This window comes from Equus caballus, chromosome 14 (assembly GCF_041296265.1).
Source record: "Equus caballus isolate H_3958 breed thoroughbred chromosome 14, TB-T2T, whole genome shotgun sequence".
In the NCBI taxonomy this organism is placed as follows: Eukaryota; Metazoa; Chordata; class Mammalia; order Perissodactyla; family Equidae; genus Equus; species Equus caballus.
This window is the reverse complement of record NC_091697.1, coordinates 67,183,663-67,201,247: the sequence shown is the minus strand read 5'-3', so window position 1 is coordinate 67,201,247 and position 17,585 is coordinate 67,183,663. Positions and strand designations below refer to the sequence as shown.

At 41.7% G+C, this 17,585-nt stretch overlaps 1 protein-coding gene across 6 annotated transcripts in view; it reads left to right on the top strand.

The window, feature by feature from the left end:
- Positions 1–14,945, top strand: part of ZNF474 (zinc finger protein 474) — a 30,176-nt gene extending 15,231 nt beyond the window's left edge. For 5 of the 6 annotated variants that reach the window (XM_070232785.1, XM_070232786.1, XM_070232787.1 and 2 more), the window contains one exon: positions 10,513–13,133. In XM_070232785.1, the coding sequence (XP_070088886.1) occupies positions 10,726–11,778 (1,053 nt within the window). In that variant the 5' untranslated portion in view covers positions 10,513–10,725 and the 3' untranslated portion in view covers positions 11,779–13,133. Of the gene's footprint in view, positions 1–10,512 lie in introns of all 6 variants that reach the window. The other variant, NM_001433591.1, reaches the window with a different exon arrangement.
- The last annotated feature ends 2,640 nt before the right edge of the window (positions 14,946–17,585 follow it).

The window sequence follows — 17,585 nt, the reverse complement described above, 5'->3', positions numbered from 1 at the left end:
TTTGTTGCTATAGAGTAAGCTGTACTACTGTTCTCATTCTAGAGGGCTGACTGGGGTATCTCAGCAAGAATCCTGGGACGGAGTTCCCCCTGGTGGTGTTTCCAATGGAGATTAGAGCTGGGTGCCTGTGAGCTGACTAATAAGATTCTAGGGAAAAACGTGGGTGAAACTAGCTGAGCACCATTTTTGCAGAAAGCTGCATTCACAGCGCTGATTTCTTTTTGTTGGGGTGTTTTAGTTTTCTATTACTGCTGTAGCAAAATACCATAAAGTTATCAGGTTAAAGCAACCCAAATTCATTCTCTTATTGTTCTCTAAGTCAGAAGCCCAGCATGATCTCCTGAGGCTAAAATCAAGGTGTCAGCAGGACTGTGCCCCTTTTTGGAGGCCAGTGTTGGAGGCTCTGTGTTTCCTTGCTCTTCCTAGCTTCCAGAGCCACCCATATTCCTTGGGGCATAGCCCCCTTCCTCCTTCTTTAAAATCAGCAATGGCTAGTTGGGTCCCTTTCTTCTTCAGTTGTTCGATCTCGTTCACCAAATCAGGGAAAAGCTCTGCACTTTTGAGGATTTGTGTGATTAAACTGGGTCCATCACTTCTAATCATGCTTTCTCCAGACTATAATGGAGTTAAAATATAAGCCACACTTTTCTAGTGGTGAGCTGATGGGCGTTGCCTTATCCCTCCAGAGCAAATTAGCAGTGGAGCCGACCAGGGGGTGCCACATTCTCCGCTCCCTTCCTACTGGCGCCTTGTCCTTGTTGTGTTGGGCTGTCCTTTTAGACTTAAAGCAGACAGACAACGGAAACAATGAAACAAAGTGAAAGCACAGAAGTTGGGAAAAGAGCCCGCTGAAAACACAAGAGGAAAAATCAGCCGTCACAGAGTTGATTTTAAATTGAGTTCTTCTAATCAAATATCCCAGTCTTTCCAATCCTATGTACAACTTAAAATACACATGGATCTTCTTTTTGTTTACTAAAAAACAGAACAAAGAAGCTGATACTCCCACTAACTTCCTTGCTATTTGGTAGTTATTGGGCTTGGGCTAGAAGGAGGCATTCGGTAAATTTTAAACCACCAAAAAATTAAACCACAAGCTAAGGACATCTGCAAATAAAGAGTTGTCACCACATTTCATATTTAGCTTTGGCTCTGGGGACATGGAGAATGAACAAGTTCCTCCTAGACACCAGGAGAATCTTTTTAGCAGTTTTCTCCAGCAAGGAATACCTCATGTAAGATTCTAGAGCAACGAACGGGTGTGGTATGGAGGATTCTGAACTATCAGTGAGCTCAAACCATCTGGCCTGTGAAAGCATGCCTTGTTCCTGAGATTTAGAGGTGTCAGATGGAATGACAATAGTTTCTTGTTGACTTATTTACACAGGAGGATGAGATGTGGGAGACTAGCAACAAAAAGCCCACGTTCAAAACAGCCTTCATCTTGTGGTCATACATAAACTCCCAAGTCACCGCAGTCACCACCAGGCAAGTCATGCTGAGCATCTCAGAAAATAGAGGCACATTCATTACACACACAGCAGAAACCCAGCCTGCCTCATGGGCTCAGCCCTGTTTTTGACTTTCTTCCTGGGAACTTTCCTCAGAAACAGCTTTGGATGGAGAGAGCCTTTTTAACAAAGGGTGTTGATGTCTGTAATGAATGGTAATGGCCATCAATTTAAGTGTTAGCCTGGTTCCGGGAGGCACCGACCTCCTGGAGATGGATGGCATGCTAAGGCACAACTTTGAGGTTGTTGTAGGGTAAGTGGGTGATGTGGTTACAAAAAGGTTCCTCCAGGATACAGTGAGGCCCATCTCTTGTATGCCAATCTATCCTGGCCAAGCAGCTCCCTTCGGGGCAGCTGTATTCTTCATTGTTTTTGTTTCCACCTGGATGCACTAGTCCAGTGACTACACTTCTGATACTATCACTCTGTGGCTTGGAAGTCTGTGCCAGAGATATTGCACTGAGTTAGAACTCCAAGACACTAAATCATGAGCGTGAAGACAGTGGGAACTCTGTGCAAGCATATCACATGTTGGAGGCTAGTAAACACATGCATCTACTTGTAATTTTTTAAAATTTAATTCTAAAACAAGGCTATCTGTAGTTTCCCCCACCTTTTTTTTAACATAATTCATCAATTTTAGACACTTGATGGCTATGAGATATCTCATTCTAGGTTGAGAAGGAATCATTGTGCTATTCTTACACATTTTCAGTTTAAACTAATTTATAGGTGGTACTTAACAAAATGGTCAGCTTGGCAGAAAGAAAAAAGTGCCACAAATTCTGTAATTCCTACAAGGAAGCGTAATTCTCTTCTGAAGCATTTCCAGCCCAAATCATGGAAATCCAACAGCATTTTGCTAGTAACTTATTTATGGTTCTTTTTATTGACAGATTCTTTCTTTAGACTAATAACTTATATGCAACATACTTCATCTGGGGGATCATTTAATGCTAAATCAAAGACTGTTGCCTTAAGCAGAAAAGTAGCTCTTATTATATCAATGGATAACTAAATAATTATGGGAATGCCTCCAAAAAGTTCAGATGGTCTCCAAAATACATTTCTTCCCTGTTAGTGTTTTTCTTTTCCTTTTTTTTTCCCTTCCATCATCTCTCCTGTGGCTGGTCTAAACACTGGCTGCTTGATTTTTTTCTTTCTCTCTGAAATTAGATGCATCATTGCCTATGACCCTCTAATAATGCATGAAAATTCCTTCTCAGGTCACTGGTTCTTTCTTTTACCTTTGGATATTTCCCTCCCTCCCAGAACCAAGTATTTTAGCCTCACTCTGTTTTCATTGGGAAGTTTCTGGTCTGAGTTTTTACCAATAAATATGTCATGCTTTTAGTAATTATCTTCCATAGAAAAAAACGTCAAGTGGATTCCCGGTTTCCTGACGATGAGCACTCCTTGAAGTGATTTTCAAATATTTAATTGAGGAGAAAAATGGGGGGAAGGGGACATTTTAAAGTAAGGATCACAAACGGTCACAAACTCAAATGCCTTTGAGAATCAACCACGAGCTATGAATTGATGAAGCGAGGGGCTGATGAGAAACTCTGGAAGAGTGAAGACTGGGTGTCTGACCTACAGGCATATCCCTTACTTAGTATTAGTTGATGCTGGATGTTACCACGTTGAAATGTGGGCTCTACACACAGATCTTCCGCTTTGTCAAAAGAAACCCAAAATCCTGATTTTGTGTGACTTCTCCCAATTTGAGAATAATAGCAGGGACTTGCCCCACGGCCTAGTGGTTAAGCTCGCGCTCCACTTCAGTGGTTCAGGTTTTTGCCAGTTCGGATCCTGGGCGTGGACCTAGCACCACTCATCAAGCCGTGCTGAGGCAGCATGCCACATAGAAGAACTAGAAGTACCTACAGCTAGAATATACAACTACATACTGTGGGGCTTTAGGGAGAAGAACTAAAAACAAAAAAGACTGGCAACAGATGTTAGCTCAGGGCCAATCTTAAAAAACTTAAAAAAATAAATAAATAGATAAAATAATGGCAGCTAATTCAAACATTTTTAACTCTATGAAGGCCAAAAAGAACATATCTTTGGGCTAGGTTGGCATTTCCAACCACTCTTAAAAGCCTTGAGAAAGAGCTGTTTGCAATAGAGCTATTTGATTACAATAGATCTATCCCAAATGTCAGAAACTATGGTATGTAGACTTGTTTATTATTCAATGACCTGACTCCTCCACTTTATTTTTGTCTATCCTTTGAGTTTCTATATGTTATAGGTTCTAATGTGATTGTTCTGGTGGTTTCCATAACCCGTTCTCCACCACTCTCGATGCCAATATTATAATTACCTGGTCATACCTGTGTGACATTCATGACTCTGAAGTACTCTGTGATTTTGATACTCAATATAGAGTGAAAATTACAGGCTCAATCTAACAATAGCTTTCATAGGGTGACATTATAAGACTTAACAACATAAAATGTCCTTACAGAAGGCTCTACTTAGAAGCATAAGGACTGCGTTTCTTCCATTTTCTGTTTTTGTAGCTTTCATAACACCATAGACTATTATGTCTACACCTGATAATTAGATTGAATGAAAGTGAAGGAATTTATTTCTTGATTTAAAATTCTTCTCAGTGAAGGAGAGACAAGGAAGGAGAAAGTTTTCATTAGCTGTTCAAAATCAGCCTGGATATGCCAATCTGGACAGCCATATTCCCTTGAAGCCATATGTCTCAGGTTAAATGGCTTTTCTGACAGTGGTTCCAGTTTTCACCTTTCAGATACTGCTCCTGTCTTTCCCAAACCATACCACCTTTAGTTCCTAATTGCTCTCACTGGCCCTTTGTCCACTCATCAGAATTACTGAGCACTGCAAATACCACTGGTCCAGGTGCTACCCAGAAGAGGGTGCAGAGCACCAGCTAGAGTGAGCTGTATCAGCTCCCTTCAGCTCTTCCTGGTCATCTTTGATCTATGAATGGCGGCTCTTTAATTTGACTCCCTCTGTGGAAGTGTTGGCCTTACGGCTGGGCAGACAGCAGCGGAAGAAGGTCCTATGAAATTAAGGAAAATATGAATATGCCTAAAATGGCAAGTTTCCCCTTATGATTTAATTGTTAGTCACAGATGGAAGAGCAACATTTTCTAGCTCTTGAAGCAGGTAATAAAGTAAAAATTACAAAAATCTGTTTTCAGTGGTCTGAATGAGTTGGGGGTTGAATGTTAAGATAAGCATCATATTATTTTCTAAGATGCTATGACAGATTTCACTTGAGTTTATATTTATTGCAATAGTAAGGTAATGCACAAATTTGAATCTTGAATATCACAGATTTTTGTTACTTATATTCTGAGAATGGTTACGTCAGTTGGACAGAAACCGTACCAGTTATTTAAACTGAGAGAATTTAATATAAAGACTGGTTAACCAGGAAAGAAGCTGTTACCTAGGTAACTAGCAGGGTAAAAAGAGAGCACTGCTATATAAAGGAGGTGGCAGCTACATTCCCAGGGCTGAGGGATGAAAGGGAAGAGGTTTGAATTATTAAAACTTAGAAACTTAGAAGAAGCACCCTATGGAGCTGAAAATCAGATCTCCAAACAGGAGACACAGATGGTCTCCTGCTGGTGATGTTGTCTGCTGGGGTGGGGGGAGTGAGTCTGGTTTGCAAGTGTTGGAAAAATTGTCAACTGGTTTCAACAGCTGCTGCTGGAAAGAACTCCTTCTGCTGGGATGAAGAAATGCTGTTGGGCTGATGCTCACAGGAACCACAAGCAGACAGAAAGCCTTTAAAAAGGAGCAAGCCCTCTCTTCCTCCTCCAACCTTGCAATCTCCGTCCAGTACCACCTTTGGCAGAGTGTAACGGAGAGGCAGCTGGCAAAGCGGAAATGGGGTGTGCAGAGTCCCAGTGCCAGCATCACAAAGCCAAATAAAGAAAAGGGCATTTGGAATATAGAGACAAAAAGTTAATAACTGGTATAACAATGATGCCTCCTAGCTTTTTCAAACGCTCATGGGGAAAAATCAATTTTTATTTTCCTGAAGCAAAATAATCTTTCAAATTTGTTCAAAAAAAATAGTTCTAGGAAAGGAAGGATTGTTAATCAAATTCTTAAGAATTACTGATTCAGTCTTTATGGTTTCAGGGTTTTTTATTTCTGATTTTCAGGAAGATGTGTATATTTAATAAGCCCAGTTTTGCCCCCAAACATATACTCCCTCAAAAAAAAATTCTTTCATCAATAAAAAGATCCTGAAATTTCATATATCGTTATTAGAATTCAATGACTACTATGTCAATGACAACTATTAAAATATAATTGTATCTCAATTAGTATTAAGTTTTCATGTCAGTAAAGGACTCTTAAAAAAGTGGCTAAAATACAAATAGACATTTATTTCTCTTACGTACATATAGCCCCAGGGAGGCGCTCCAGAGCTTATATAATTGCTCCAACATTATGAGGGACACAAGTCCATCCAGGTCTCTGCTCTATCATGTCAAGGGTTACATGAATGTAATCTGGTCCAAGATGGCTGTTAGAGCTCCATCCATCACATCCACGTTCTAAGCATCAGGATGAAGGAAGGGAAGAGGAGCAGGTTGTGCCTCCACTTTTAAAGAAGTGTTCTTATAAGTCCTACACAGTACTTCGCTAGCTACAAACAAGCCCACAGACTTTTAGCTGGGAAATCACATGTCCAGCTAAAAATTGGGGCTCTGTTAATTTGAGGGAGTCAGGCAGAATAAGTATTGGTAGGGAGCTAGTTGTCTCTGCCAGACTCTGGGAGAGATATTACTTCATCAATCATAAGCCTTGGTATGAATGAGTCTATCATCTCCTTTTGGAAAGTGAGAGTTCATAGGTAAGGAAAACTGGAGAGCACATGAGGGCATGAGGCAGGGGAGAGCAGAGGCTGCTCAGTGGGGTGGACAGAGGATATTAAGACAAACCTCCTCTATTTTACAATTTTGCTTGCAGCCAGCATCAGTCCCAACTTCATCTTTCTTATTTATTCATCTGTCCATTTAAAGAATTTGGATTCTATAGTAACAGGAAAGGGGTCGTGTATAACATATTTATTTTGTTTCAAAAGATTAAATTATTTTTTTTAAAATGTAATCATTTTCATTGTGTTCTTTCCCCTCTTTTATAGAGAAATACCCTCTAATGACAAGATGGGTTTTGGGTTTCCTTGGTTATTGCATTCATCTTTGTGAGTTTGTCTCTCCCTTCCCATGAATCCCAAAGGGCGTGGAAAAATGGCATCGTATTGGCAAAACGTGATGCCTTCCAAGACATTCTTTAAATATCCTGTGTGCAAATATGGTCAAAATGAATAATTCAGGCCAATTGGAGTGAACGTTTCTCCTCAGATGCCTGGGGTGAAACTGGCTGGCTTTGCAAAATAGTTCTCTTTATAAACTAGCAACATTGTTTTATGACGTGTCTGAGTGATGGGCCAATTTCTTAAGTGATTTAAGTACACGTATTTAGTATTTTCCAGCACTTTTGCTTTTAGAACTAACTTATAGGGTAGAGTAGCTGACCGTGCTGTGCCTTGTCACAGTGCCTTAGCAGAATCACTGGTGGAAACATCGTAAACTTCTCCATTAGACACTTCAGTTCCCCAAAATTTAACTTGCTTCTAAATACCTCATCTTTCATGCTGTGGTATCTTTAATCACAATAAGACAAATTTCAAGAAGACATTGGAGAAGTAAAGAGATGATAGAAAAAGAAAAGATGTGAAGATTCAGTGGAAATTTTATTATGCTTCGTCACACATGCTAGGGAGAAAATGCCAGCAGTGCACAAACGCCTGTATGCGTAAAGATCCATGCGCTCATCAGAATGAAGTGGCTGCAAACTGAACACAGTCCAGCCTGCTGAGCAGTCGCCGCTTCCACCCTGCATCCATTATAACACCCCAATTCTCCCTCACCCGTCCCCGCCCCTGGCTAGTAATGTAGATTTTTCTTAAGGATGGTGGTGAGATCAGGAAAAGGATCTATATTGCACGTCATGCAGGGAAAAACTTCATCTAGGAAAGCACTTACAGCAAAATAAAATGATCCCTGTTGCTTAAGAAAGAACGCTCTCTTCAGTGGCCCCAATCTCTCTCTCCTGCTTTTTCCAGCTCAGAGGTTTCTTTTCTTCGGCTCCCTAGTCCTCTCCTCCCTTTTGCCTCTTCCTTCCCCTAAAGGGGAGCCTAAAGGCTGGAGCTTAGCTACCTTCCCAGGGGGCATATGAATTATACATTAAAACAGGAACAGAAACTAAAGAGAAGAAGCTCTGCGAATGGAATTTTAGGCGGAATGAATAATGGGAAGAGCTGAGTATTGGAGCCAAAGAGAGCTGGAATTGATTCCCACTTCTGCCATTTAGAAACTGACTCTCTTGGGCAACTTACTTGTCTTTCCTGAGTCACAGTTTCTTCATTTATAAAATTGAAATCATAGTACTTTGCCACATAATCATTTGAGAATTAACTGAAATTATGTATATAAAAAAATTAGTACAATATCTGATGCGTGGTTGGCATTCAATAATTATTAGTTCTCTTACCTTGTCATAAGGGGGATGGAGGAGTTGTTGAGGCAAGTCATGGGCTTTCTCAGTATTCTAACCTGCTTCGAGGGGTGTGTGTGTGTGTGTGTGTGTGTGTGTGTGTGTGTGCACGTGCATTTGTGAGAGAGAGGGGGAAATTGTGAGCAAGTTTAGGGGAAGTAAGGTCATTTGATTGCATTGATTTTTCCTATTTGTCTTAAGAAGAAGTACGTTTGGTGTCTGAAACTTTCTGGTATCAAGGAAAATGGGAAACTAAAAGAGGAGATCCTTGGTGAACAAGAAATCAGAACCGACGAAGCAGAGCGGTTTGGGGAGTTGTTTCATCCACGTGCTGAGAAAAACCTAATGAAATAATTTTACTGCATTCCTTGTGTTCTCTAGATCCACTTTCTGTTTTGGATGGTGCTGATCAAGTGATAAATTTTGTTTCTCTAAGCTTCATTTTCTGTGCTGGCCACTCCATTTGGGGCCAACACATTCTTTTGTCACGTGTGTTAATATCACTGTCTTAGGATCTGTCAAAATGAAGAATAACTTCCTTTTCTGTGCCAGACCTTATTTGATAGTCTTAATGGCAAAGATTCAGACCTTTCTTGGCACCAAAATACAGGAACTTGGCACAGATCTCGGAGTTCTTTTTGTCCCTTATCAAATGTAATGCCCAAACAGTGTTTTGATATTACCAGCACGGCTGTCCTTGCTCTGCCTGAACTCAAGTGCCTGCTGCGGTCTGCAGGGTCCAGCCTCAGATCAGGTGCTGCTCCCTCTGTGATTGGGAGTGGATGCTACAGAGCCTCTAATCCAGATCCACATCATTTTTCAGGAAATGAAGAAGGTCCTAAGAATTCTGAAAATAATCTTTCTTGGGGCTAGATTGTAGACCTGGGGTGAAACTGACTCATGCATTTATTTCACCAAGGTAAAAACTCCTTAGGCTCCTGCCTAGGATGAGACCTTATCAGCCCTTTCTTCTAGTTTGTTTGGGAAAACTATTGGCCATCTTTTTATAAAAAATATTTGGAAGATAGATCATATCTGTACATAGATCCATATCTATATAAAACAAGGAAGTGATCATGATAGCTCTAAAAAGAGCATCAAGTCTGAGCATCTTCATCCCAGGGAAGCTCTGCAGATATCCCACCAAGGAGGGCGTAGGCCTGAGTTGCATTCTTGGCTCAACAGTTATGGCCACAGTTTATTAATACTCTGTTCCCATAATAAAGAAAGTTGGATACCTGGTTGCTTATAAGAACTTTATCCCCATCTGAGGGTTTTCCTGATAATCCTCATAATTTCCTGATAATCCTCATAATATTCACTATCGAATTACTTCTTCTGCAGGAGATCTTAATCTGAGGCCCATGGATGCTCAAGAAGTCTGGCATATTACTATATCTCAAGTAAAAGATATATCACAACTAAAAATGTTTGATAAATTATTTCAATAAAATTAGTTTTACTTGTAATGGTAAGAAGTATATTCTTTGCCTTTAAAATCATTATTCTGAGAAGAGATCCATAGGCTTCAAAGAACTGTCGAAAGGATCCATAGCGCCCGAAGTTAAGAATCGCTTGGGGGGCTGGCCCCATGGCCAAGACGTGGAAGTTCTGCACCTTGTACTTCAGTGGCCTGGGTTCCCCAGTTCCGATCCCGGGGCAGACCTACTTTGCTCATCAGCCATGTTGTAGAGGCATCCCATGTACAAAAAATAGAGGAAGATTGGGACCGGCCCAGTGGCATAGTGGTTAAGTTCTCAAGCTCAGCTTCCGTGGCCCAGGGTTTGCTGGTTTGGATCCCAGGCGCAGACCTATGTACTGCTTATCAAGCCATGTTGTGTCAGGCATCCCACATATAAAATAGAGGAAGATGGGCACAGATGTTAGCTCAGGGCCAATCTTCCTTAGCAAAAATAGGAGAATTGGCAGGGGACGTTAGCTCAGGGCTGATCTTCCTCAAAAAAAAAAAAAAAAAAAAGAGGAAGATTGGCACAGACGTTAACTCAGGGCAAATCTTCCTCACCAAAGGGAAAAAAAAAAAAAAAGGAATCCCTAAGGTAGTGGAGGAGGTCTTTTTACATGATCTGTGGTTTTGTCAATCTAATTTTCACAGTTCTTGGTTCCCTCTCCTAAGACCTCATCACCATGCCTCTGTTGGTTTGTGCCATATGTCTCTATGATATGTTGTAATTGTCAATCTTTCTCTGAGCAAAATACTACTTTTAGTATGATCACAGTGAAATTCATAATGGAAATTCCCTTCATACTTATTTTAATATTTACTGAACAAATCCTATATGTAGTTACTGTGCTAGCCAAAGAGGATAATAGGTCAAAAAAAAAAAAAATCACTGCTCTTTATCAACTTACAATCTGAAAGGTGGGGAGGGGTGTGTGTGTGTGTATGTAATAGCTTCTTGATTTATGTTTCCCCCTGCAGATCTTGGAGGCATCTGAGGTTTAATGGGGACTTTCCAGCATTCCAGACTGCTGCCCTGCAATGAAGCTCTGAGTCACAGTCTTTGGGTCTAAGGCACTGGCAACAATGTGGAACCCCAGGACAGCCAACCTGACTAACCTCCGCTCTAAGCAGAAGCCCAAAATGAGTCTGGCCTGAAATCAGAGCAAGCACTAAAGAAGAACTTCTTTGTTAATGGAAAGAGGAAAGAAGAAAAAGGTTTCCAGCAAATTGCAACAGACTTTCCACCATTCTAAAGAACCTACCTTCCTTATCAACCAGGCTTTTCTATCTAGTGACTCCCATTCTAGCCTTTTGGCAGAAAAAGGGCACATCAATCCTGGTGAAAATATAAAGACAAACCCTCAGAAAAATAGACCTGGAACTGTGATACTCTCAAAACGGTCCAGTAGGAGAATGACGTCGGAAAGCCAGTCCAGCCCCCCTGTGATCCCATCCCGCAGGCCTGGATTCCGGGTATGCTATATCTGTGGCCGAGAATTTGGGTCCAAATCACTTGCCATTCATGAGCCCCAGTGCTTGGAAAAGTGGCGTATTGAAAACAGCAAGTTGCCCAAGCACCTGAGGAGGCCAGAACCCTTCAAACCACCGCCTGTCAGTGGCAGCGGGTCCTACAATCTTCAGGCAGCAAATGAGGCAGCATTTCAGAGTCCTCAGGCTCAGCTGCTGCCCTGTGAATCCTGTGGCCGCACGTTCTTGCCAGATCGTCTTCTTGTTCACCAGAGAAGCTGCAAGCCAAAGGGTGAGAGACCCAGACTACCAAATCCCAACAGCTCTGATGACCTTACTGGTTTCAAGAAAGCTTCTGGTGGCATCCCAGCCCGACCAAGGACTCTCATCTGTTACATTTGTGGTAGGGAATTTGGCACCCTATCCCTTCCTATTCATGAGCCCAAATGCCTGGAAAAGTGGAAAATAGAAAATGATCGGCTCCCCAGGGAGCTCCGCCGGCCATTCCCACAGAAGCCTCAGCATCTTCCAACTGGACTGTCCAGTCAAGAGGGGCCAAGTCAAGTTCAGCTCATGCCCTGCCCAAATTGTGGCCGGACCTTTGCCCCAGACCGCCTTCTGGTACATCAGAGAAGTTGTAAAGCTCAACCTAGTGGGTCAACATTTCAGAATTTGACGTTAGGGAGTGAAGGTGGCCTAAAGGAGTCCACTAATTCCAAGCAACAAAGGAACATGGCAGCACCCCCTGTGACTGATAAGGTAATTCGTGCCACATGAGATGCATTGGGTAGACCTGGGGGTACATTCTGCCTCCAGCGGAATGAGAGAAACCTGTCCCCAGAATCAGCTGCCTCGGCCCCTAGGATGATTTCTTTCAATCCCTTATTTCTGCCTCAACGCAGCCCAGCCAAGCCGATCCTCTGTCGGACACCAGGGGCTGTATCTCTGTTGAGAAAGTAAATATAATTACATCGTTGCCTGGTGAATTTGTAGTCCTATTCCATTCTGCTGCCTAAAAGAGAGCTGGACTTCTTTCTTCCCTGATCCCTCATACCAATAATCCTTGGGAGAGACTGTTATTTGAAAATGAGTCATTAGTGCTGTGTCTACATTACAGAGATATAATTCCTATTCCAACAGCCAATATTTATTACCGGTTTATTTTAGTCATCTACCTTAGGAATTCATTTTTGGCAATGCTGGGTTATGCTGAGTTTATCTTACTAAAATAGAAACTGTGTCAAAAACCCCAAATGACTTTAGCAATAATTAAACACTGGAGCACTTGCAGAAATAGACATGCTCTGCAAATACGGCATGCTTTCTTTCAATAATTTCATGATTGTAGTATGTGGGGAATTAACCCCAGTGTAGACTTTGAAGCAACTAGGTGTGTGTTCATGGTTCTGAGAAGTGCTCAATTCCTACTGCTGTTCTGTACTCTGTGTCTGGGTTGGCCACCAGGCCCTAACCCCCATCTTGGGCAATTGTAAATAAACACGACCCCAGGGTCCCCAAAACCTGTATGGTGAAGTGTTGGTGGGCCTTTACCTGAAGTTTCACCGTCAGCGAGGATTGGGGAAGGATGCTTATGAGGATGGCCACCTGCAAGACAGGGCATGGTCTATGCACTTTGTCCTGTCATGCCAGGGGAGTGAATGCGCTGTCTTATACAGACTGTCAAACGATGAGAAATAGGAAGTGGTCAAAGTCCTTTCTCTAAGGCTTGCTCCTTGAAATGCCTCACCTTCAGGCATTCTTTAAATGAACTGTTTTCAAGAAACTAAAGTTATGGAAGCTATTGTAAAAGATTAAACCAGAGGAATGGGCGGTGGGGAGGCATCCTTTATTTTTAATCCAAATTTTCCTTTTTTATTGCATTATTTTGGCAAATGTCTATTACTTTTTCCTAACTTCTATGTTTAAAATGAAGTAATTACACACTTACTGGTTTAGAAGATTCCAAGACAACGATCCTAAAGCTGAAGAATCAAACTAGCAGATGCTGGGCAAGTTTTTCCAATGAACCTTGAAGAAAGAACTGCTAGTTTCCTTGCCGAATGAAAACCCAAACTCTTGAGTGTGGCATGGGCTGCAGGCTGGTCTCATAAACATGATCTGTTTTTCCCATCTCCTGGCTATTGCTTTTCTTCCAAAACGTGTGGGGTCTGGATTCAGAGAGTAAAAGAATCCGTGTCTCGGGGCCACAAATGAGAAACTCCGTGAGTGTTCTGACTTCCAGCCCTGTTTCCTGATTGTATGCATTTACTTCTAGTGTTCTCACTGCAGATCTCAAGATAGGAAGAGTGTGGTCAGGATTCTTGTGCTTGTTGTTGTAACACATACTTTGTGCTCCCAAGAGTGGAGCCAACAGGCTGAGCACAGCATGTTCTCACTCAGTCACGACTGCTAAAAGAGGCTGGCCTGGGCCCACAGCTTCACAAGAAGACACCTCCTGACTCACCCAGTCGTCTGGAGGGGAGAACATCCAAAGGAGAGGCCAGTGAAAGCCCTCAATGACTTGATCACTTCCATCAGAGTAGGGGGCATCCATCAGAACAAGGGCATCTAGAGGACAAGGCCATGTCAGAGTACAGTCACCCCTGCTCCAGACCTGCAAAGGCGAGTGTCAGGGAGAAACTGGCACTCACTGCTGTCAGATGTGTGCTGGCCTGGTTGGGGACCACACAGGCTTTAGTGGAGGGCATAGGAAGGTCATCCAACATAGGGTCCCTTTAGCCGCCGGATTTAAAGCAAACTTGGGTTAATTAAAATGGAGGAAACTCCTAGACTTCAGAAAAGCATAAGAGCTCTTGAAGCAAGGGACTTTATTCCTTCTCTGGAAAAGACACTCGCCATTCTATAGTGCTTTCCGCAGAAACCCTCTCCTGGGTAGTGTAATTTTCTCTTTTGATTATGATTTGATCTTGTCTGTTGCTGTTTTTTCTTTCTTTGTGTCACCTGAAATTTAGATAGTACAGTGAACCATCCATTTTCCATAAAGAGCACTGCCCTATCTGTTATTAGATCTCAGAATTTCGTGTGTGACTGTGATGGCCGACTTTTGGCTGATTACAATGCACACTCATTCTTTTTACAATTCAGATGTTTGCTTTGTTGTCTTCTCTTGTCAGTTAGAACAATTTCCCTCTAGAATCCTTGTTCTCACTCCAGATTGGAATCAGTGATCTTGCCTAATGTTCTCAGGGGCCTCAATCTTGTCTTGCATTTAGGTGAGAAAAATATTTTCAGAACCGTGATTGTAGTGCTTGGAAAACAATTCACTCCACTTGGGCGACAGTGACTGTTTTGCTGGCAGAATGACCTACCCTGCTCTTGGAATGTTCCTCCAGCACAGATTGGCTCAGGTTCCTTATGACACAGATGCTCCTGTTAACCTTCAATAAAGTCTAAACACAAACACAAGCCTTTAAGACAAGTTCTCCTCGGAAGCCTCAGAGGCGTTTTTTGCTTTAGCTCTGCTTTGCCCTCTAACCACTGGATGGGCTTGAAATGTCCCGTTGCCTCTTGTTCAAAATATAGGACTGAATCCATTCTTTCTGATCTCACAGGGAAGTTGTGAAGGATACTAAGCACTGTGTAAGAGGAATAAAACCATCGGTGTGGATTTTTATTTAAAAGGTGTGACTGCCCTGGGGTTATTGCCTCCTACTATATGGCGTCATGAGCAGCATCGCACTCCCTTTCCTCCAAAAGAAGAAAAGCCTGAATAAGAAATATCCCATTTAGCAAGATTTTAAAAGTGGTGTTAATTCCAGATGAAATTTTGATGCATAATACGGAAACCATAGATTATCACTTTAAATTTTAATATTGCATTTATTTAATGAGATCCTTTGATGTCTATTTTAGTAAGCAATTTCCTAAGTGATGCTGAGGAGTACAATAATGGAGGTCATTGGGGCCAGCCCAGTGGTGTAGTGGTTAAGTTTGCACATTCTGTTTCAGCAGCCTGGGGTTTGCAGTTTCGGATCCCAGGTGCAGACCTAGCACTGCTGGTCGAGTCGTGCTGTGGTGGCATCCCACACAAAACAGAGGAAGATTGGCACAGATGTTAGCTCAGTGGCAATCTTCCTCAAGCAAAAAGAGGAAGATTGGCAACAGCTGTTAGCTCAAGGCCAATCTTCCTCACCAAAAAAATAATAATAATGATAATAGATGTCATTATTGCTTCTTATTTTAATATGAGTGAATAAATTTTAATATTTGCATTTAATATTTGGAAAAAATATTGTCCTTTCCTAGAAGCTGATAGTATTTCATTCTTTGACTTTAGGCCCTTTCTGGTTAGTTGGAGTACACATTGACCAAGTTAATTAAATATAACTACAAACCAAAATGAAGCCTTTGTCTAGTTACTTTTTACTAGTTAAATAATGCTTGGGGTTATTTGCTTAGGATTTTGCTTTAAACATGTGAAACATTGTTCCTGAAAATCCTATACTATATTGCAAAATAGACGTTCTTTTTCCTTACAGAAATTATCTTTTCTAGAAATGATTGCTTCTCTGAATGTAGTTTTAAGCTATCTCTGGCATCCTAGATGCTCAGATTTAAGCAAAAATCCCATCAGACCCATCTCTAGCATCTGGTGCTGCCATCTGGTGTTTTCTTTTAAAGTAATGTCTTCTACCCTATCAAAAATGTTATTGCCTTTCTCTTTGTGTTGCCTCCAAATGTATTTGAGAAGATGCCTTTATAATACAAACTCCAGCTATTTAGGGCTACAGTTATATATTTGGTTTAACTTTATAAATTCTGTCCCATGGCTAATTATCTCATTCCCTACAGGCAAAACTCTCAGTGGGAAGGTCACAATCAGAAAGACCCAGAAGGACAGGAGGGATGTTCTCATATTGTCAAATGTTGTGTGTGTGCCTCTGTATCTATTGGGTAAGAAGTATTTGGAGTTTATTAGGAGGCGTGAAAGAAAGAGAACTAACTTTTATTGAGATCCTTTATGATCTCAGCACTTTATATACATGATCTCATTTTAATCTTCATAATATTACTGTAAGACAGATATTTCTTTTCCCACTTTCCAGGTGGGGAGACTGAGGTTAAGCAACTTGCCCAAAGTCACACAGTGGGTTTAATAGTGAATGTCAGAGCCAGATATGTCTAATTCCAAAGGCCCATCTTTCCGTGTCACTAAATGGGAGGTATATGTGTGATACAAAAAGAGTATGGCTGCCTTGCCATGCTGTGAGTGTTCAGTAGGACAAAGAAGGCAGAAGTTTGTTTATTCAGCAAATAATTATTGTTAGACGTTGGACTAATTACTAAATATAGAGTCATAAAAAAGATAGACTTAGGGGGCCGGCCCGGTGGCGCAACGGTTAAGTTCGCACGTTCCGCTTCTCGGCGGCCCGGGGTTCGCTGGTTCGGATCCCGGGTGCGGACATGGCACTGCTTGGCAGCCATGCTGTGGTAGGCGTCCCACATATAAACTAGAGGAAGATGGGCACGGATGTTAGCTCAGAGCCAGGCTTCCCCAGCAAAAAGAGGAGGACTGGCAGTAGTTAGCTGAGGGCTAATCTTCCTCCCAAAAAAAAAAAAAAAAAAAGATAGACTTAGTTCTTGATTTCATGGGAGTTTTAATCTTATAGAGAAAATGATGTGAAATAAATAAAAAATATAAAATTTCAAATTGTAATATGACAGTGTCTAATTATGGGAGTAGATATTCAGGATATTGATTAGTGAAAACCTCTGGCAGGAACTGACATTTCAGCTGAGATGTGAAAGTTATAAAAGCATTAGCCGAGAGTAAAGATGCAGGGAGAAGGAAATGGCAAGAAGAGGAGACATTTTGGCCAAAGGCAGCATGTGTGAAGGCTGCAAGGTAAGAAAGATCTTAAAATGGAACTAAAAAGTTCACAGAAAAGTGGCCAGAGCTTAATGAAGGAGGGGACAGGGACACAAGATGAGACTGTAGAAACAGCATAGTTCGCTCCAGCTGCCCAGTGGACGTGGGGACATCAGCTGTTTGGCTTTCGCAGAATCCGGGCAAGAGGTAATGATGGCTTGTCCTCGGGTGTTGGTAGTAGAGATGGAGGTAAGGTATAATGGGCGCAGAAATTGGTGATGGTTGGGATGTGGAGGGGTGGAGAAGGGGGTCAGGACAAATCCCAGATTTCTAGCTTGAAAAACTGTATTAGCCTTGCCATTTTTTAAGATGAGGAAGACTTGAGAAAGGGCAGGCTCTTGGGAGTTAAGATCAATAGTTCCATTCTGGACATATGGAATTCAAAATGCTTGAAAGATGGCTTAGTGGGTAGGTAAGCTTGAATATATAAGTCTGAATCTCAAAAGAAAAGATTAATTGAGATACACATTTATATGTTATTAACATATATTCAAAGTCATCAGAATGCTTATAGGGTTAGAAAAATAGACCCAGGGCTGAGCCCTGAGGCATTACAATATTTAGGGGTTAGAGCAGAAGGGGTTGGAGGATGGGTGTCTGGAGACACTGGAGAAATGACTGGAGAGTATGGTGTCATGGAATCCGCAATCAGGGAAAATGTCGAGAATAAGGGTGTGGAAAACAGTGTGGGATG